The sequence below is a fragment of the Bicyclus anynana genome, chromosome 4 (genome assembly GCF_947172395.1).
Source record: "Bicyclus anynana chromosome 4, ilBicAnyn1.1, whole genome shotgun sequence".
Lineage (NCBI taxonomy): Eukaryota > Metazoa > Arthropoda > Insecta > Lepidoptera > Nymphalidae > Bicyclus > Bicyclus anynana.
In genome coordinates, this window is record NC_069086.1 from 17,986,459 (window position 1) to 18,009,029 (window position 22,571).

Below are 22,571 nucleotides of genomic sequence, written 5' to 3' on the forward strand. Positions count from 1 at the left end.
CCTATCGCATTCACCTGTAATATGAGTATGAGCTGACAAACTTTTAGCTTTTATAAAATTGCCAATAACATTAAATAAGTAAAATTCTAATACGCCTCTCCGTCAGACGCGCCATAGTTGAATTTATTAAACGCAACTTTTTACTTAGCCTACATAAGATCCAGTTATACGCACTGTTGACACGTTTTCGTCGCCCGTAATCATTTGTTTTCGGTTCGGTGCTGTTCAGTGCATATCAACACCTTATTACTTTGTCTGTCCATATGTAAACCGTTCGTATTTTCATCAAGTGATCTTCTATTTGTCACTTGTGCTTTTACATCATCAGCTCCTGCTGTACTTTATCAGTAACATTAAATATGTTTTACCGACTACCTAGAAATCTTTAAGAATTCGAAGAATTCAGAGTTTACTGTGCAAAACAAAAATACCAACTTTTTGTTTTAAAATTCAAATATTTTTATTAAATCTATGAGGATCCTGAAAGTTTTGTCTTAATTGGATGAATGGAAGAAACGTTTGCAAAACAATCATACAAAGATATAAGTATTGTGACATTTTGGATGTTTAATTTCTAGATTTAAGTGTTTGAACAACCATCTTTGTGTTTAAAACTGTTGTCATTATGTTTCTCATCGCTGTGATTTTTTCTTTGTTTCTTTTGTTGGAATTGTCTCATTATTTGAAATGACGACATTTTTCTAATGTATTATGTATGTTAATGCTTTTATGATGGTCTTTGTTGGTTCTTATATTAGAAACGTTAACTCTTTCATCTTACATAGATATTTATGGTGCCTATTAATGGTGCCTATTTGACACCAATCTTTGATAATTACCTGTATGAGGAATTCTTGCTTATTTATATTATTATTATAAAGAGTTAAAGCTTGTGAAGTTGTAGGGAGTAGCCGCTAGACCTACTGAATCGATTTAATTTTTTTTTTTACTTTTAGAAAGCCACTTTATTTGTAAGTGTCTCAAGCTATATTTTATCCGCGTATTCCCACAGGAACGGGAACAATGCGAACGAAACCGCGGCACGTCGTATGTGCATGTATGTGAATGATATATGTAAGTTAAGATAACGCATTATCAGTTGTTAAGCTACACTTATGTGGAGTAGTGTTGAAGGGATGTGGTCTATTAAACGCAATTTCATACAAATACGCAGAGTGCGCGAGTCCTGACTACACTTGTAGATAAAGCAGTGGTTACAAACAATCGGCTATTGAGCAAGTTGTTTGCACAACTGCAATGATACGCTAAAGCACCGTAACGCCGCTAACAACCATTCCACGAGTGTTTGTCTTCATACTCGAGTAACTTGAGTATTTGATCATTCAAGTTACATACTTCAGCTGAGTGTTATGCAGAAGTTTACAGACTTTTATCGGGTTATTAAGATCAAAAATTGTGAAATTTTAATAAATATTTAAATCGCATAAGTTATTTTATAAGCTTTGCCTAACATCGTTGATTATTTAAGTAGTTGCAGTATTTATTAAAACAGTATAAAGTAACTGCAACAGAAATACCAACCTCAATTAAGAAAATTCCTCATATTTAGATTAAATCTGCAAATTAATGTAAAGTTGTATTATGTAACAGGCTTCTTATCAACATCGTTATTTCGCGGTTGCAGGTTTGATTTCATTTAAATTGTGTGCAAATCACCTGAACGATAAGAAGACGTTGAACCGTATACGATTAAAGAAATAGCGATTGGGTTTTGTAGTTACAAAACCTAATCGGTAACCTAAATAATAATTTCATTTTAGAACTAGGACTAAATCCTAATGGCTAAATACATTACTGGTTTCTTGAACTTTCTTTCTTCTTTCGTTTCTTGATTTGCTTTACAACTATGTGCCACTTGAGACACTTGTTTATTTATGAACGCTGATGGGTACGAAGCTTCACTGCAAGTGAAAATGTAATATTCTTACCCTCCCAAAGAGAATAGACTAAGTCGAGTTACGATTGTTATGTAACCACCCCTACATGTGCATCATTATGATGTTAAAAATATTGAAAAATAGCTTCTAATATTGGTTGAAGCTATTTATTTATCTGAGGTTTATAAATTGTGTCCTAGTTTTGATTTCAAATTACTATCCAATCATAAATTGTGTTAAATAACAAACAAATTGAAGTTCCATTTAAAGTAAGGCTACGCTAACATGAAATCGGCACATGTAAATTGACCGTTCACGACGTAGCACTAATATAGACATCAGCCTGCATTCTGTAAGTTACAGCGATATGTCATTGCTCATTTCCATGGCAACTTCGTTGTTAGTGACATTTTATTTTTGGCATCCCATAGAAACTAAGTTCAAATTTTAATAAAACTTATACAAATAAATAGGCGAATATTAAATCGACGACTGTGATATAGATGAATCACACCCCAGTTATTTATTTGCCTTTCTCTGTATATTCTGAGAAGTTACTGTGAAGAAGAACTTTTCAATTGAAACCTCATTCTCTACTTTTAGAGAATGAGGTTTTTATTGAGACGTTTCGAGAACTTCTGGTACAATCAAGTTGCAAAGTTCCATGTAAAAATTTGATTTACGCCAAAGTAACGCCTGCTTCTATCCAAAATTTTGATTTATCTGACATATACATAACCTCGTGTGCATTTCGCCATCGGACTCTTACATTCTCATAAAGAGACCATATAAAGAGAGCTATGCTCTTTCGCGCCAGAAATACGAGCTAGAATCCGGACAACCTTAGTTACCTCATTATTATTCAAATGAACATGACATATAAAAAGTAAAATCATTATTCATTTGACCCAAATATACCAACACATATAAATGATATTCATCAAAGACTTTTCTGTCGTAGAAAACAATATCGGAATCACAATTGGTCAGTTGAGCACTGATGAGCTCGGGTCTAAGGTGAACTTAAATTGAAGTCAATCTTGCGACATCGTCTGAGGCGAGAATTGAAATGGTGTCATTTTGAGATTGTGGCATTGGCGTGAAGCAAAAATGGTACCGCCGATCTTGAAATCATGAACATTAGAAAAAGTTAAAATTTGTAAGTCCAACACGTGTTGCTAAGTTTTCCTCAAGTTTACTCTATGGAAAACGACATTGAAATGGTTCAATTCGACTGCATTTGATTTTATAATGATTAAATATTTTTATTTTTATGAAAATGCAAACATTTTCGGCTTTATGTGCGGAATTCTTCAATTCAAATAATAATAATGTGTAAAAATGTGATTATTGTCACAATTTTTATACGTATACTTGTTTTGTTTTATGAATTTGTTTTTTCTTCTGTTTTTTTTCTTTAAGAATTTTAACGCCAAAGGATTACGTGTCCTCGTTTCAGTTTTCCAGGCAACAAATACATAAACTATACATTCTCAATTTAAGATTATGATGGTTTGATGGATGATGGATAATGTATACAAAGTTTCATCAAGTTCAATTTATATTTTGTTAAACATAAACTGTTTCAGCGGTTTTAAGTGTAAAACAGTACAAATACAGTTACTTTCGTAGTTATAATAATAGTGTTGATAGCAAGTCGATGATTGATACCCATCATTGGCGTGCCATTTGATATTATGTTAATTCTAAACATGATTATTGGCATTTTCAGTTTACCATTTGTAGTTTTTCTCACGGCAAGGCCCTTTTTCACAATTTAGCGATGCAAATTACTTGTATTGAATGACAATTATATGAAAATTGTTATAATTTGTATGTTTCTTGATTCAAGAACCCATCACGCAACCCCACTATAATTAAATTCGACTCAATTTGATTTGTTTTTACTACGTTTACGATTAATTTTTACTAGTATTACAGCCGTCGATATCCGAATTTTCTAGTAATAATATTTCTTCTTCCAAGTAATTTTCGATAATTCATGTTTGATACATATTACATTCAGTTGCAAGACTGATTATTCTTAGATTTTATGTCTTGGGTTTTAGTTACGTTAAATTACATAGATATTTTATGAAGTCTTATCTGTTTCTATACATGCTATTACGTGGTTATCATTTGGAATGCAAATATCGAATAAATGTTTATCGATCTACGACAAACCACCATTCATATCTCGTATTTATTCAGCGCGGTTTAAAAGCTCTCTATTTCTACATCTGTCATCAGATATGAGTGAGTTATTTTCAATGCCGAGTCTTATTTCATTTTCTGGGTTGTTCAGAGTGTATGTGCTTGTGTATATTAATGTTGATTTTTGTGTCATACCGCATACAGTTGTTTTTTCTACATTAGCGTTCTACGGTGTAGTTTCCAATACTATGATAGAGAAAATAAGCATTTTCATTCTACAAATCAAAATATTAATTTAAAAACTTCTGACTTACAATAATGGAAAAGAATCTTATTTGAACACCTGTTTTTTTGTTTATAGGAACGTCTAAAGTTTCATTTTTTTCTGTTTATACATCCTAAACCAATCATTCCATTCAATTTGTTTGATTTATTATACTCCAGAGTACCGTACCCTATGTCGGCTATTTAACAAAACTAACTGACGTCTTTCTCTTGTTCCAGATGCCGACGACAATAAAGTAGAATATCGCTAACAATACATTCCGCGATATCGAATCAATTGAACAAGACTGATTTTTAGTAGTATACGCACATTCCTCGAATAATGTTATAGTAAAAAAAACAAAGATGTTCAAGTTACTCGGAGGCTTGAGCGTTTACTTCAAGTACCAGCCGATAAAGATAGATAATGCTGTGTTCAGACTGCACAATATATTCACAACGGTGTTACTGCTTACCTGTTCGGTGATCATCACTGCGACGCAGTATGTCGGCCAGCCCATACAGTGTATTGTCGGTGGTGGATTGCCGGCGAACGTTGTCAACACATTTTGTTGGATCACATCTACGTTTACGATGCCGGACGCCTTTGCCAGAGAGGTGAGTTTTATGTATTTTGATAGATGAGTTGTACAACAAGGTTATCCAAGCTTTTTTTTTTATATTCTTTACAAGTTAGCCCTTGACTACAATCTCACCTGATGGTATGTAAGTAGATGATGCAGTCTAAGATGGAAGCGGGCTAACTTGTTAGGAGGAGGATGAAAATCCACACGCCTTTCGGTTTCTACACGGCATCGTACCGGAACGCTAAATCGCTTGGCGGTACGTCTTAGCCGGTAGGGTGGTAACTAGCCACGGCCGAAGCCTCCCACCAGCCAGACCTGGGCAAATTAAGAAAATCTCAATCTGCCCAGCTGGGGATCGAACTCAGGACCTCCGTCTTGTATATCTACCGCGCATACCACTGCGCCACGGAGGCTGTCAAAATTGATTTTGTTTCTTGAATTTCAATGTTTACCTACTGGATCCTTTTGTTCTTTGTTCAGTAGTCTGTGCACATTTTAATGTGTCTTTGTTAGGTTGTGTATTAAGAAAGTTTAATTGAAATACAGTTTCCGACATGTAAAACAAATCAGTAAGATTGGCCAGCTAGTGTGTTCAGCTTATTGGAAAATATGCGGGTATATTCCTCCGGTTAACATCTGTTACAAAAGTTATGAATGGGAGAGAACAAACTCAAATAAATAAAGACTGTGTGAAGATAGAGATAGATTCATATTGCACAAACGAATCTCGACGAATCGAAGGTCTTTAATTCTTTCCATCACCAATATTAGATAATAACTATTACCAATAGTATAACTAACAAAAAGAGATAAAGTAATCCACAAAAGTAATTTAGCCTCACATGATGACGATTTTTTTATTTAGAACAAATAACGTTTATTTTAGAACGACTTGATAAATGAATACGGTAACACGTTACGTTACTTTTAGCAGATGTAGGCGCGGTCTAAATAAGTTGCTAAAGAGATATCAAACATTTTGGTGTTTGTTCTGCCTACGTGAGGTCATGCATGTTAGTCGCAAGAATTCGCGTCAAGTAGTTTTTAGTTCGAAACTACATTACAACAAGTTCTACGTATATCAAGTATTTCCTGAATTCTGTATCTTTACGGAAAAAGAGCTAAAATCTAAGAAGCGAAGAAGAAGAATTGTATATACGTGTATATATTAAAGGTAAAAGCATCTCAAACGCTAGTAAAGAAAGTTCAAATAAGTACTTACGTCATGTTGTTGAACAACAAAGTTGGAATACTTAATCTTCATCTTGTAGCAACTTGTATTGATAGCTACCCGCAGGGCGTAGATGTAGGAAGGCATTGCACAACGACTGTGGGCTGATTTGGTCAATACACCTTAGTAAGATTTTATGTAACAAGTCAATTTCAAGATGTAAGAAGATAAAAGATGATGTTTTTTAACGTTTTCTCATAAATTGACACCATTAAATCCTTATGCCAACATTTGATTTCCTGTATTTTCAATTTTAATACCAATTTTGCATTACATACGAGTGTTTTTGGATTGAAATTCATCGCTGAATCGTCAATAGTCTTTCAGGTAACGGTTATTTAATATAACGGCTTAACCTGCTTTACGATCGGTACTCGTGGAGAATGGAAGCTCCGATTTCAGACATTGTTATTGCCACCAATTTCAGAAACTGTTATGGCGCAACTATTTTATACTTCAAATAAGTTTTTAAAGTATTTTTCCAAGTTTTTATTTCATTGTACCTTTTAAGTGCTACTACGACCTTAAGGAATATTTGACTTAATTTTTTTTTAATGACATTCTTACTTTTAATTCTAATATTTGTAATATTTTGTAATTGTAACTTTATAATTTTTTCGTTTAATTTGGTAATTATGACTGTTTGTGTTATTTTTTTTGTAATTTTATTTCTTTTAATTTGCTAATTGTGACTGGTTGTATTTTTTATTTTTCACTGTATGTATAATATTTGCACACTATTAATTTAGTTGAATGTTGTAAAGAACAATAATTATTGCAAATAAATGATTATTATTATTATTATTATTATTAAATGTTAGAATAGATTTGTATGGAGATCATCACCCAGAGTAACATTTTCTACAATATTTTGGAAACGGGGCAGGGCTCTTTAATATCTTCAAAAAAGGATGTTATTTATTTGATCCGTATGTAATATTATCTTAAAATCCACACCCCTTTCGGTTTCTATACCACATCGTACCGGAACGCTAAAACTTAGGGAACAATGCAAGTCCCATCAATATCGGTTCAGTTTACAGATATAGAGCCAATGAATGTTCAAAGTTTATTTTTTTTAATTTCCTTGTTTAAATCATGGTATACTTTTCTAATAACATAAGTTCACAATGGGTGTTTGCCGTTGGTGCCGTGTCATCCGTTTCAATTTCAGTGTTTGGCTCGTTGCCAGAACTTGGCTATTTTAGCAAAACTTTCGCCGCGTAATATAGTTTACTGCAGCCGTGTCTCTTGGATTAACGTTTAAAACAATAAATCTAATTGTTTTATGACAGTAGCCGTTTCTGAAATCGTTTGATATTTAACCCTCAAACACTTAAAAAGGTCTGTACTCTGTATATGTAAAACAATTCTTGCTTTTATTTATTTTTTTATTTATAAAGAAATATTATTGTTTATTAAACAAAGACGTATTAATATTAATTGTATTGTATTACTTTTACGTTAATATTTATGTATTTATTTTGTTTGGTTGATTTTTTTTTCTTTTTTACTTTCATAATTTATTGCTATTATTCACTCTTGTAATCTATGTAAAATAAAATTCTATTAATGTAAAGGTCATCATTCATTATCAACCCGTATACGGCTCACTGCTGAGCTCGAGTCTCCTCTCAGAATGAGAGGGGTTAGGCCAATAGTCCACCACGCTGGCCCAATGCGGATTGGCAGACTTCACACACGCAGAGAATTAAGAAATCCTCTGGCGTGCAGGTTTCCTCACGATGTTTTCCTTCACCGTACTCACTTAAATGTAAAGGTATAATTAATGAATATTAATGAGATTTACACGTATTTACTACAACAATACAGCTTTAATTATTATAAAAAAAGGTGTCCAAGTACCCAAAAATATGAAAAGATGGCATAGTATTGTGCTGAAATTTTTGAGGTGGTGAATAACTGATAATGGGTTACCGTCAGCTTAAATATTATACATGCACTAAAAAATAAAAGTTAATATCTTGATTTTGAAACATGTAAAACATAAATTTATAGTAACATAAGACTTTTGCATTTGTCACCGTCCACCTAAGAGTGTTAAATCAAAAAAATCAGTTTGGATCGTGCCGCGATGCAAGAACCAGCTCATGACTAAGGGCCCCGTATGGGTTCGAAACTAGTCGGGCATACTCCGACGTAATATCACGTGAGTTTTAGCCGTGTTTCATAATCAATTAATATGAATAACACTCACGATAGTTTAAATTCTAAAACGGCTATTTCATGTTATAAAATGGCTTATCGATGAATCCGAATACCAAACCTTTCACCAATAGAGAGCCATATTATCAGCGAGTAACGATAGCAATATTTTATCCCCGTATTCCCAAGGAAAAGAGAGACGCGGGTGAAATCCCGGAGGCGTCCATTAGTTCCAAATAAATGGGACAGCAGACATTGTGACTTGCGACTATTAACAGTTGACGTCATGTAGATCGCCAATGAGCTCTATTAGCGCTTGATTGTGATTGGAATCTCAGTCAATTACCGCTCCAACACTTGTAAGATGTGTCATTATGATTATGATTTCCGAATACAACTAAATTGTATAGTATTGTAGTGGAGTTGCATACATTTATTAGCACTAGGTCATCGTGAGTCAAGTGATTTGCGATGCATTGTCAGTTTTACTTTTATGCCATTTTGTTTCGTGAATGAGATATATTTTATTCCTCGAGATTTTTCAACGGAGTTTCAAGGCAATCTAAAATTCTGTTAATTCAAGTAGCCTCAGCTTGAAGGTTTAGTGTCAGTTGGCAAAGGATAGAAAAAGCTGCTCTTTTGAGTTCCCTGCCCAAATCGGGAGTAGGTATATACGAGTATGAGTCCTGCCGTGATAACCTCTGCCTCCGATTCCGGAGGTTTCGAATCCGGTCCGGGGCAATGCACCTCAAACTTTTCAGTTGAGTGCACTCCAAGAAATTAAATATCACGCGTCTCTAACGGTAAAGGAAAAACATCGTGAGAAAACCTGCATACCAGACAATTTTCTTAATTCTTTGCGTGTGTGAAGTCTGCCAATCCGCATTGGGCCAATGGGTGGACTACTGGCCTGACCCCTCTCATTCTGTGAGGAGACTTGAGCTCAGCAGTGAGCCGAATATGGTTGATAATGAATATGTAGCAGATCGATGTAATGTGTCATGACATAACACTGGACAGTGGACACAGCACAATTTTTGTTAAGATTCTCTTGGATTCATCATACAATTTTATGTACACTGCATTATCGTTATAGAGAACACTGAATAATGTTTTCTTTTATATGCTTTGGTAGCACCAAATTTTTATGCTGCTATTTGAAGAAACAAGCAGATAACCCATGTTGTCGTTAAGTATTTCTGCCACCGATTTATAACAGAACATTACAGTGTATTGCCTTTTAATAGACGAATTAAATAGCACCAATATAAGAAATATCGTCTCGATAACACAGAAGGTCAAATCAATCGGGATAGCTGCTTGTCGTATTTATCTAGTAGGGTACTAGGTGCTGTCAATTGTGGACTAACTGTCCATTTCCTTTTGATCGCATCTATTTGTTCAGCGTTTTATCAGCTGGGTTATTTGCTAACTCGGTGTCTTTCGGAGGAAAAGTAAACGTAGCCTATATATTGTGGGTTTTACAAATCGCTCTTCGGTCGCTCTTTCGTTTAATTTTGTAAGAGAGAGATGTTTTCGACTTGTTTTTTGCTGATTGTGTATGTGCCGTAGGGTTCTTAATATGACCTCAGAGGCGTCACCGGGGGTTTTGAGCGAGCGCAGAAGCTTCACCTTATGGGGCCTAAAGACAGAAGCAGATTAGATGGGCGGAACGACTCGGAAGGGTATCTCCTCCTTAGTGTATCGGGACGCCCCCTGAGGTCGTGAGTTAAAAACCCTACGTCATAAGTTATACTATAGAGACAATATTCTGACGCTATTTGTCGACGTGTCCTGCTTTTGTCTCAAGAGATGTCGCCTACTTATCCACATCAAAGCTCTTTGCACGTCTTATCGATGTTTAGGTCTATATAAGAACTCGTATCTCAAAGACCCTAATTGAGAACGTCTCATACAATTTATCAATCAGACTCCTTTGATGAATGTAATTGCATTGAAAGCACGTATGGATTCATACAAAGCCTTCTATTTTGTATGACGGAAGACATTGTTGTTTGTATATCAGGCCTGACCTTTGGGTCAAACTTATCAATTGATAATATGACCTTTACACTGATAAAATTGAATTACGACTTAAAATAATTGCTTAATTCGTTAGTTAGGTAATTACAGTATATTTCGTAATAAACTCGTATGTTAATGATAAGGCAGTGGCCTACATAATTAATGTAATTAAGTATTACTTTTTGATTTTAATTGAATAAAAAACGAAAAGGAGATAATTTAAACCATTTTTATAAAAAGTTATGTTTTAACAAAGTTCCTTCGTAACTTAATTAAAACTCAATCCATGATTTAGTCATTTAAAGTTCATTAATTAAAAATTAATTAATTCCTTGCACTTCATAGATGCAAAAATTATGCAATAAATACTTATTACCTGTTTTGAAAAAGGAACTTTATATATCAAAAAAAGGAGGTTTCTGAATTCGACGCGAATATGACGCGAGTATAGTAAAGTGGGCGGATAATTGTGCCTCTGAGTATATATGTTTTGTGCAATAATAATGTATCTAGTATCTACTCTGGTTAAAAACCCTGTGCAAGCCACTGATTATAAGTTACAAGATTTTATTTCGCTAATATATGCGTCAATAATTTATAGACGCCTATAAACAATTAAGTTAAAGGTAACCATGATTCATTCATTCGCAATGACGTCACTAGACTGTTTTATGGTTGATTCCCACTAGTGTCTACATAACGGTGTTAACTGACCCATTGATCTACTACCGTTTTTACTTTTAATTTGCTTAATATTCAAGTTTCTTTGTGATGCATGAAATGAATAAGTGTCAGATGTATTCTTCGTGTTAAATTGTATACCTTGTCGCTTGTCAACCCTTCTTTCTATTCGGCTGACGCACTTCCGTGCGTCTCGATTTCCTATATTTACACTAATTAGAGGAAATATTTGTATTTTTTGAATAAACTCAGAAACTACTGGACCAGTTTGAAAAAATCATATTATATTTTATCCCCGTATTCCCACGGGAATGAGAACTATGCGGGTTAAACCGCATTGTTCAGCTAGTCTTATAACTAATGATCTAAGTTTTCAGCCACTAAAGCCTGTTGACTCTTAAAGCCATCTTGATCCAAACATCATAGTACCCTACAAACTTTCAGCTTCTACAAAATTACGAAGATTTGACCATCACCCTAATAAATTACCAATGAATTACTTCTGATGGTTTCTACATGGCATCGTACCGGAACTTGCCACGGTCTATGCCTACCACCAGGCCCTACGGCATACATGAGTAATTATAAAATCCTATACTGACCCGAGCTGGCAATCGAACCTCTCTGATGCCACAGCACTACCAACTGCACTGCAAGGTTGTCAAAAGTAACATGTTGTTTGGCCTAGCCTTGTTCCGGCTTAACGGCTTCTCCAATCATGCGGTGCCATTTAACACGTTCCTTTGCGTCATCTTCCGTCAAGCCATTATCCTCTAGTCCTTACAAATCTTCGTCAACCACTTCAAAAGTATTACGAGTCTAACTAATTACTTTGTCTTGCAGATTGGCAAAGAGGTAGCCCACCCGGGCGTCATGAACGAGTATGACAGTTCGCAGGAGAAGAAGTACTACACGTACTACCAGTGGGTGTGCTTCGTGCTGTTCTTCCAGGTTTGTTTCAAACTACTACCCGCGAATACCAAGAATGAGATTACAAATGGCGGTGCATCTATTCACTTCTCGCTCGCCCATTATTTGATTCTATACTCGCGCTCAGTGCTCAGTTAAGGGAACTCCTCAACGGTTTACAGTAGCTACCTTATGTTTGAGCTTGATAAATTTGTATTGATGATAACTTTCCACCTAGATAGGTTGTGACTGCATTAGGGGTCTGGTGATGAAAACAGTTAGGGAACTCCTCGACTATAAATGTTTTAAGCTGCCATTTCTATTTTTATTTTTTATCCGCATGGGCATTTGCAATTGTCCTGGTAACGCGAGGGACTTCGTCTATATGGATCTTAGTGTTATTCGAATAACTATTTAATGTTTCAATTGAAACATTTCTGTCTGGTTGTTAATTCTGGCCTTGGGATTGAAAAGCATCGCAAATATCTTGGAATTTATTAAGAGCTTATAAACAGCACCGATTTATAAATAAGTTACTTTAATTTGTTTATAAAGTCTTTCATAATACACTTTTTGGAGTAGATAAACGTAGGTAATAATAATTAGTCTTAAGATAGTTAATGTTTTATATGTTGTAAGATTTTAGTTAATGAATGTTTTAGATTACGAGAGCTACGTAGTGACTTTAGTGACTAAGCTCTTTAAAAGGGAATTAAAAAAAAAACTTTTTAATTAAATTATGAAGTTGTCCTTATAAGAAAGTAACGCCATAATTAACAAATCGACCAATGACATCAAGAACGGTAAATCACTTACCTAAACCGATGTACCACCGTCGTAGTAGGTCAAGTTCCAGCGACATGTATCCGCCGAAGTCAACGGCCGAGGTGTTTATCACGACAGCACCGTTACACACCAATTGTTACTAACCTTAAACGATGCAGTTACAAGGTGCAGGTTATGTGCATTATTTCTTATCGTCTTTTAACTAGTAAAGATCTTTTTTTAAGCATGTTATATACCACAATTTCTCCTAATATCATCATCATCGTTAACAAACCATATACGGTTCATTGTTGAGCACGAGTCTTCTCACAGAATGAGAGGGGAAGGCTAATATAATAATCAAATTATATATGTTCTTCAATGTATTATCGATAATAATTACTACTGCAAATTGACAATTGACATTTTGACATATATTTTATATTTTCCTCAGTCGCTATTTTCATGCTTAATATCTAATTTTTGGATCTACTTAAATATTTTTTCTTGTGAATAATCTTTAATAAATATGTATAACATAAGTACTATTGTAAAATATTGGTTAAAATTTGCACGCTGATTTACTCGGTAACTTGTGTTGGAAATCATACCTACTATTGTAAGATCTAATTGTAACCCACAATTTGGCAAATAAATAATAATAATAATAATTATTATTATAATGCGCATTATTATTAGTCTACCACGCTGGTCTCATGTGGATTTTTAGACTTCAAGTATAGAGTATTCAGAAAATTTCGCAGGCAGGTTTCCTTCACGATGATTTCCTGTCATTGTTTGTGTTTAATTTCTGAAAACGCACATAGCTGAGGAGGCCCGGAACCTACCTACCCTCCGAATCAAAGGCAGAGGTTAAGGATAATTCACTGGGCTATCATGGTGTCTCCTAATATGCACTGGGACAATACCCTGCGGTGTTGGGCATAAATAAAGGTTCTTCGTCGTTGTCAACCCATATACGACTCACTGCTGAGCTCGAGTCTCCTCTCAGAATGAGAGGGGTTAGGCCAATATTCCACCACGCTGGCCCAATGCGGATTGGCAGACTTCACACACGCAGAGAAATAAGAAATTCTCTGGCTTGCAGGTTTCCTCACGATGTTTTCCTTCACCGTTTGAGACACGTGATATTTAATTTCTTAAAATGCACACAACTGAAAAGTTGGAGGTGCATGCCTCGGACCGGATTCGAACCCACAAATCATATCCACTGGGCTATCACGTCTCTAATAAAGATTCTTGCTCACCATATTGCAACATACTGGCTGTGGCCATATGTGGCCATGACTGTAATGATGATGTTGACCGTAATGCCAGTCAATGAAACTGCTAAATTTTCAATGCATGTCGTCCATTACTGATGTATTGAATAAGAAAATTAAATATTGTGTTAAAACACTAATTTGCGGTTACTATAATAGCAAAGTAAATTTCTTAATGACAAAGGTGCTTTGAAGCAATCGAATCGATCGATATTGTAAATCATGATTTTGAAAGAAAAAGGTTTAAGATAATATTTATTCTCATAAATGGCTAACATGAGAGCTTAACTACTAACATGAGAACATATTTTTTTTTTCTATTCTATAGTAAGATATTCTATTATCTTTATATTTTCGTTACAGACACGTGAAAGTTATTACTGAAAATAGTAAATTACATAAGTTGGTTAATTCACACTATCTGCTATAACTTTTAATAAATGTTATACCAGTATTGGTATAATTTAGTTCAAGAAATATATTAAAAGTTCTGCGTATTTGCAATGACTTGCAATATCGTGTGTTTGATCCATTTAGTTATAAGTCATACATATTCAAGTTAGTCGTACGTGCGTAGTATTCTAGACATCCTTGTATCTTGGATCTCAAATTTTCAAAACCAACATTTGTTTTATTGAGTCACATGTAGTTTCAAATGACTCATTAGGTACATAGGATGCTGACTGTGGCTGATTAAACTTGTGACTTTATTTCAGTCTAGTTGTAATTATTTTAGTTTTAGTTTTAATAGCATACTCATACATATGTAATGAATTAATTATTTTTAGCTATTCATAAACTTATTTATAATTATAAATTCTTTTAAAATTTGGACATATCCTACTGTTCTGATATCAGCAGAAATCGAGGTCTCATTAATAAATAACTTGCTGTTGATAAATTCAAAATCTATTTATTTGAAGTAGGTTTAGTTGACAACCACTTTAGAAACATCAGGTTGTCTGCTTGTAGTACTGATACCGGTTCGAAAGACTGAATGTGCTGAGAAGAGCTCTTTAGCTCAGACCAATTATTGTGTAGGACCTGCCTACTGCCACTAGACGTTACTTTTCTGTCAAAGTATATGATCAACGATTTAATGCGACTATAAAAACCTCTATAGTATCGATTTTTCATTGTTGTAATCTTGTTCGTCGGTTAAAGAGCTCTGTAAAAATGCTTTTTTTGTAGTTGCATAGTGTAAAAAACGGGCAATTACTTCTAGTTTAATTTAAGATATATACCAAATCTAAGCTCGTTTTCATCAGAAAATGACAGACAATTTTGTTCGTGCGTTACTGGTCCTTTTCTAATTGGTCTGAGTTCTTTAGCTATGTACAAACTTAAATATCGTCCTTACTTACGTATCGTCATTAACAATATTATTCATTCTTTTGGTATTTGGACATGTTCTTCTTTCATGTATTCTTTGTAGAAACTAATAAACTTTTTTCATTTTTCCAATAACGTGATTCCATTATTTTTATCTTTTACGAATATATTCACTCATTACTAAAAATACGCGTGTTTTTCGGGACGTTCGACAGAAGTGATAACTTAAATCTACTGCCATATGCGTGAGAGAAAGGGAAGCCAGACAGTGTGGCGCCGTAACGGGTTACGTTACGAAGCGGTTTACCCTCCCATAAGAAGTTATCACTTCAAAATAATAAGGTGTATGTCAAGATGATGCCTGTTCACTCTTGTCTTAGAGATACTTAGGTTTTAAATTACAGGAAATTGCCGTCGGAAGAATGTTCTTCATCACAGTACGCGTAACTCGTATCGGAAACATGGTTGAAACGTTGATTGATTGTCAACCGTTTAAGAATGCTGGTTAAATTATATAACAGACTTGTGCGAAGAAAAAAGATAAATAGCACTAACCACACATAGCTGATGTGTTGCTTAGCGATTTGGCCATTGAACAGAAATAGCTATATGTTTTAGACATAAACGTATACTGTAGGTTGAAAAATGCAATTAGACTAAGGACCAGTTTCACCACCATCTGACAAGTTACCACAACCTTAAGTTCTGTCACTTTCTTACTTTATGTCAAATAGCAAAGACAAAACTTGTAGATAAGCTGTTTCACAACTGCCGAAGAAAGCGATTACCACAACACAGTTGATCCTAATGAGGAGATTACAGATCTATGCCAAAAAATTTCATGTTTTACTTATGAATCGATAAACAATTAATTTATTATTTAAGCTATCAGACACATATCAGAAGGTAGTGAAACCGACCTTAGACAGATAAAGACTTAACTTGCCATCAAACTTGAAGTGAAAACTCTAATATTAAGTTCTTTTACAGGCAATCATGTGCTACACACCCAAATACCTGTGGGACGCGTTCGAAGGCGGCCTCCTTCGCACCATCGTCATGGGGCTGAACGTCGGCATCTGCCACGCAGAAGAGAAAGAGAAGAAGAAAGATGTCATCATCGGTTACCTGTTAAGGCACGAAAGGGTGAGTGATTTAATACTCTACTGCAATAATTTGCAGGAAGCAGGCTTCCTTGAAAGAGATATAAGTTAGTTCTACTCCGACCTATGGCAGGATATGTATTAAATACAATTTATAAGACCTATGTAAGTAATTTATCTTCTTGTACCATATTCTGGCAAAATAAATGATGATTTGATTTGAAATAGTTGCATCATCCTGTTTCTACCGGTGTTATAATTTGTTTCTTTTTTACAATTTTTACCTCCGTACTTTCCGGTGTAAGTCCACCTTCATAGCAATAAAATAATTAACTTAAATGTTGCCTTGATGACTATTCGCATTAGACATACATACTAGAAGACATCTGTTTGTATTGTTTCTGTAGCCTTACTTTAGTAATAATAAGTTGACATATACTTTAATTTTATAAAGGCGCCATCAAATTGACAACTATTTCGCTTACGAAATCTTAGTCACTAATAAATTTAATCGTTATTTAACCAACGGACATTAGTTAACACAGAAATTATCTATCTGCAGTTGTACAAGATTATCGAAGCAAAAAATGCCAAAGTTCCATTCACAGTGGCTTTGTCCATCAGGTATAGTTACTGTTGGTTCTGAAATGAATAAGAATCCAATACATTGCAATGCACGATGCGATCGTACAAGAATGAGCAAAAGCGTTGAACTCACGACATTACGCACCCAGCGCACGCCCCGTGTTCCCAGCGCTGATTTGTATTCCCCCAGTGGTCACCGCTGGCGATTGTTCAGCTTTTGCTGTACCGACTGCTATGAGCTAGCGAGTTTTTTTTAATGACGCATACATATTTTCCTTATAAATACTAGCGGACGCGACTTGGTCCGCGTGAAATTCTGTTATTCACTGATCCCGTTGGAACCGTGGGTTTTTATAGGATAAAAAGCCTATGTGTTGACATAGTTAATCTACATTCTAATCCATATAAACTTTCGCGTTTATAATATTAAGTAGGAAATAGGGTAAATGTTGTCTGCTATGTATACAGCTCACAATAGTATATTAGGCCGGAAATACAGCAATTCACATTTGCAGTGCATTTTGTTACTGAATCATGTGACATGTCAGTTCGGCTGAATGGAACTGGATCAAATAAATCTGGCAGTGTGATTAATTGTTATTATTGTCTGCAATTATGTGAAAGCCTAGTGGATATGGCATCTGTTTTCGATTCGGAGGGCGTAGATTCGAATCCGGTCCTCTAACTTTTCAGTTACGTGCATTTTAAGAAATTAAATATCACGCGTCTCAAACGGTGAAGGAGAAACATCGTGAGGAAACCTACCTGAGAATTTTCTCAATTCTCTTCGTATGTGAAATCTGCTTCTCCGCATTGGGCCAGCGTAGTGGACTATTAGCCTAACCTCTCTCATCCTCAGAGGAGATTCGTACTCGAGCACTACGGACAAAAGCTGCTATACCTAATTTAAGATCATTATAGATTTCGCTTTTCGATCGCAGTTTTTTCACCAGCATCCATTGGAGCGTGGCAAAAAGAGATCGCGTCGTACTTACCAAAATTGCCCTGTGGATTTTTTGTATCCGGTCATTGCCCAGTGGCGGTACGTTCAATGCTCCATTACGCAATACACAAACCTACAAAGTTAGCCGTTGCTCGTTTATACTGGTTAACTTGCACGATTTTGTCTACTCTCTTTGATACTTTCTTTACTAACTTTTACCATATTTTAAACGTTTAGGAGATTAATTTCGAACAGTAGTATACATTTTGAAAATTCCGGAATTAAACTCACTTTTTTTTTGTGTGTTGCACGATCGAAATTCATTTATCAAAGATTTGTATCTTTTGAAAATGTTCTTAATAAACTCGTCAAAATATTTTGTATCAAGTTAATGTTCGTCAGAAAAGTAAAACTGCCACATTCTCATACCACGAAATAGGAATAAAATTCCATGTGATCCTTCAACCTACGGTACGAAGGTTTTATTATTTTATTTCACATAATCCGTAGACATTATTTTATATCTTTTAGGTACTTTTCATAGTATTACATCATTTTACTCATTTCCAGTTAACAAACTTGGCTTAGCACGTAGTCACTCGTTATCCCGGCTTTTCCGTGCATATCGATCTGGTGACAGCTGTAGGTTCTGAGTCACTAAATTAGTTTGTTTCCCCGAAATTTTCCCCTATCAAGGCTTTCGAAAGTCTTCCATTAATCAAGTTTATTAGAAGTACAGGTCGGCGCTGCTGCTGTTGTAATTTTATCTGCTAAATATCCTTAAGTTTTATTACCCTTACCTTGTTTATTAGTGGGTCTTCTTGACATACTTTAGTGAACAATATCTGGACGAGCGATGTGCTCATTTTGCTTAGAAGCTAGAAAATGCTATACTGTTGACCGACACACATTACCTTAATATTAATTTGCCTTGTTATAGTTATTATCATTTTATTGAATGCGATCAATTCAGAAATACTGGGATAAATTTTGCCTATAACACTCGGTGATAGTTTAGCTTCCACAATAGCGAAAACATTTTTCAAATTGGTTCAGTATTTTCAAAGCCTATTCAATGCAAACAATCTAATCTTTGCTCTTTACTAGTATAGATAACCTCATCTCTAGTCAAAGTAGAACTCTTTGTGTCAGAGCAGGGAAAGTACTGTCGCCAACAACTTATTTCTGCCTCCAATTTTTGTTTCGATCAAAAGTATCTAAATTTTATTAAAAAAGCAAAATTTTAACAAAATCGTCACTGTGTTTCGATCAAAACTATCTAAATCTTATTCAAAAAGCAAAATTATAACAAAATCGTCTAATTCGTTTCAGAAATCTGAAAATATCCACATACATATTAATGTAATGCAATAAACGATCACAAAAATATATCTCAATTTAATGCAATCTTCGATTTAATTGTCTAGATGTTTGTAGAAGTCAATAACAATTTGTTATTGGTCTTTGCTTGCGTCATATTACCAGATAGATTTGAATAGGAAAATTTACATCATCTTTTATTATTTCATGGCATTATTTTTCATTCTATGATAATAGTGTGGCGAAAAATATAATAGTTTGCTTTTGCTTCGTTATTTCCATACATACATTTACTTTCAAATATTTTTCGCCATTGTCAGTTGCCATAACGTCCGGTGTTGGTATTGTGCGCTTTGTGACATACAGTTTTGTTTCTGCATTATTCATATTCATAGTAATAATTATTCCGGCCGGTTTCGTGCCCTACGGTTTCTCACGTACGTTCTTACTCAGAATTAAGTACAGTGCATTAAGTTTTTATTCGAGAGCTTTTATTTCAGTAATAATTTTGATTTCAAAGTCTTTTCTCAAATGGTACATTTTAATGGATAACGAAACTCTTTCACTTTTAACATAATGTATTAGAACTTCAATATTCAGAAGATAGTTGGGCTTTGATTGTAATCATAAGGTGCGGGTGAATGACAGGCGCGTTTGCGTGTAAAATTAAAGGAGCGTTAGCAAAGTAGAAATGTGTTTCTAAATTATCATCTCTATGAGTAATCTGCTTAGCAACCAGCACTGGTTTGATTTAAGGAATTAGATCATATTCCTCCCAAATGTTTTAATTGATTGACTCTTGGCTTTAAAATAATAAATATTTTCCCGGTCATTATCACCTATATCCTTAATTAGCCTGGTTTGTGTTTGGTTTTGTTTTCATCTCGCTAAGTCTTGATTTGTGTAATTTTAGATTGCATCATCACTTACCATCAGGTGAGATTGTAGTCAAGGGTTAGTTTGTAAAGAATAAAAATAAAATAAATAAATAAATTTACATTAATCGATACCGTACATTTCTAAATAGAAGAATGACTATTGCATATTATAAATTACTTTTGCAAGAACAATGCATAGCTTCTAGTTCACACACATTGTCATTCATATGTTGCTATTCTATATTGTTCTATATGTACACGCGTGTTTCCCTCCGCCTTACGTGCTTACTCGAGCATGCGGTCCATTCAAGTGGCCACGTGTATTCATCCGATTGTCTCCGATGACTTGTTTTATGTTAATTGTTCCGTTGTCAAGTGCTGCAGGATTTTGTATTTCTCACGTAGCTTTTGTTTTGTATGGCATTTGTCGCTGTTTTTGCGATAGTTAAATTTATGCAAAATACAGTTTTGTACAATCATGTGTACAAAACACCGATTGTTGCTTGCATAAAACACTCCTTTGTTTTGATTTGGATATTTCTTCTAAAATTTTATCATACTAGTGAATTCTATTTACATAATACATGATGATTTAGCTACATTTTGCGTTACTGACAATCTGATTTTCGATGTTTGTTGTCTAATGATAAGCGTCCACATATCCGCATCGCACGTATCGGACGCATCGCCTCAAACGTAGTATTCTTTGTATACAAAGTCTTATAAGTGCGTCCACTGATCCACATCGTATGATGTACGATCACGAATTTACCGTAAAATAAGTAATGCGTTTAATACGATGCATCCGATAGTAATGATGCAAATATGTAGACACCTATAACTATGGTACATTTCGTAGCCGACTACAGACAGCAGCTGCAGGCTACATTTCGCCGTTACACACTGATTTCTATGTATATTTTTAAAATACTCTTCAGACAATTGTGTAGTTACGGAAAGTATTTCGTAGAAACCGGTAAACCAAAAACACTCGTACCTGCATTATATAATCGTTTTAATTATATAGAATGTGGACCACTGGTTAATCAGATCAATCGTCTCTGCTGGCTTCTTCATCTGCTTCTGAATAAATATCAAAACACATTAACGATAGGTGTGTTGTGTTATTTTTAGAATCATATATAAATATGATTCATATGTTTCAAATTATTTACTTGCGTTTTCCGCAAAGCCGTGCCCACTTTGCTTTACGTGTATATTGCGTCATAATCGTCATCACGAAAGTATATGACGCAGGGCTCGTCCAAATGATTAAATATACGTTCGTATTGTATCAAAACAATTGCGTGTCTTTTCCGCAAAGTCGTGCTTACTTTGTCTTACGTTATGATGAGTTATGGTCATAATCATTATCATGTAGGTAAGTTACGACGCAATAGGGCGATGCCTCATTAGTGCTTTGCGTTGAGTTGCATCGTCGCAGCGTCAAGATGACGAGTACGTATTTTAAATGACATTGCACATCAAAGCGTCAAAGCGCTTCCCACATTTCAACGGTTCGACGGACGATTATACTAAGCGGGGGGAAGAGTGTTGCGCTGCGCCTTCGGAGCTCCGTTGCGACAGTGTTTTCTCTTGTTTCGGTCCATCGTTGAGAATGGATTAGTGCGCGTGGTGTGGCGCATGTTGATCCCTTGCGACAACGCAACGCACTGATGAAGCATCTCCCTTAAAGCTACAGTGCAGCTCCAGAGGCTAGCCGTGGCCACTTTTTGCCTCGCTATAACGGTAAACCATGTGTCGTTGGGAGTCAACGCTCGACGTGGAATTGATTTAATGACTCGTGTCAATCATTTCCTTGTATACGAATGATTATGAACCTCATGAAAAAGTATTGGCGCAAAAGTGTAATACTGTATCTATATGACTACACTTTTTATAAATCACTAGCGGACGCTCGCGACGTCGTCTGCGTTGATTTCAGTTTTTCACAAATCACGTGGGAACCTTTGATATTTCTTGAATGAAATAGCCTATGTGTTAATCCAAAGTAAAATCTGTTACCATTCCAAATTTCAGCCAAATCGCTTCAGTAGCGTAAAGGAGTAATAAAAATACACACACGCAAACACGCAAAACGCGTGTATAATTTTAGTGTGATGGATGCATGTGATGAAGTTGACCATTATGATAATTGAAACTTAGGTAGAGTTGGTTGCCGAAGTAATGCAGAGTTCAATTTACAAATGGCATTGGAATTCAATAGTGTTTTGAATGGAATGTAAGCCGATGCGCCGGGTGCCATTGTCAGATTGAATTACGCTAATATCGAAGGCAAATATCCTGCTAATATCAATGATCAAGTAAGGTTTCAAACTACGGTAAGGAATGTTAGTGTAATATTCCTTACCGGTATATCGGTAATAAAGCAAATTACAGTTCTGGGAATAAATCGGAATGTACTTAGATTTAAAGACAATACTTAA

The 22,571-nt window shown here is 35.0% G+C and overlaps 1 protein-coding gene across 1 annotated transcript in view; it reads left to right on the forward strand.

Moving 5' to 3' along the window:
- LOC112055538 (innexin inx1) overlaps positions 1-22,571 on the forward strand; it is a 48,267-nt gene that overhangs the window by 9,655 nt on the left and 16,041 nt on the right. The window contains exons 2-4 of the mRNA XM_024095709.2: positions 4,557-4,934; positions 11,850-11,957; positions 16,286-16,441. Of these exons, the coding sequence (XP_023951477.1) occupies positions 4,683-4,934; positions 11,850-11,957; positions 16,286-16,441 (516 nt within the window). The 5' untranslated portion in view covers positions 4,557-4,682. The remainder of the gene's footprint in view (positions 1-4,556; positions 4,935-11,849; positions 11,958-16,285; positions 16,442-22,571) is intronic.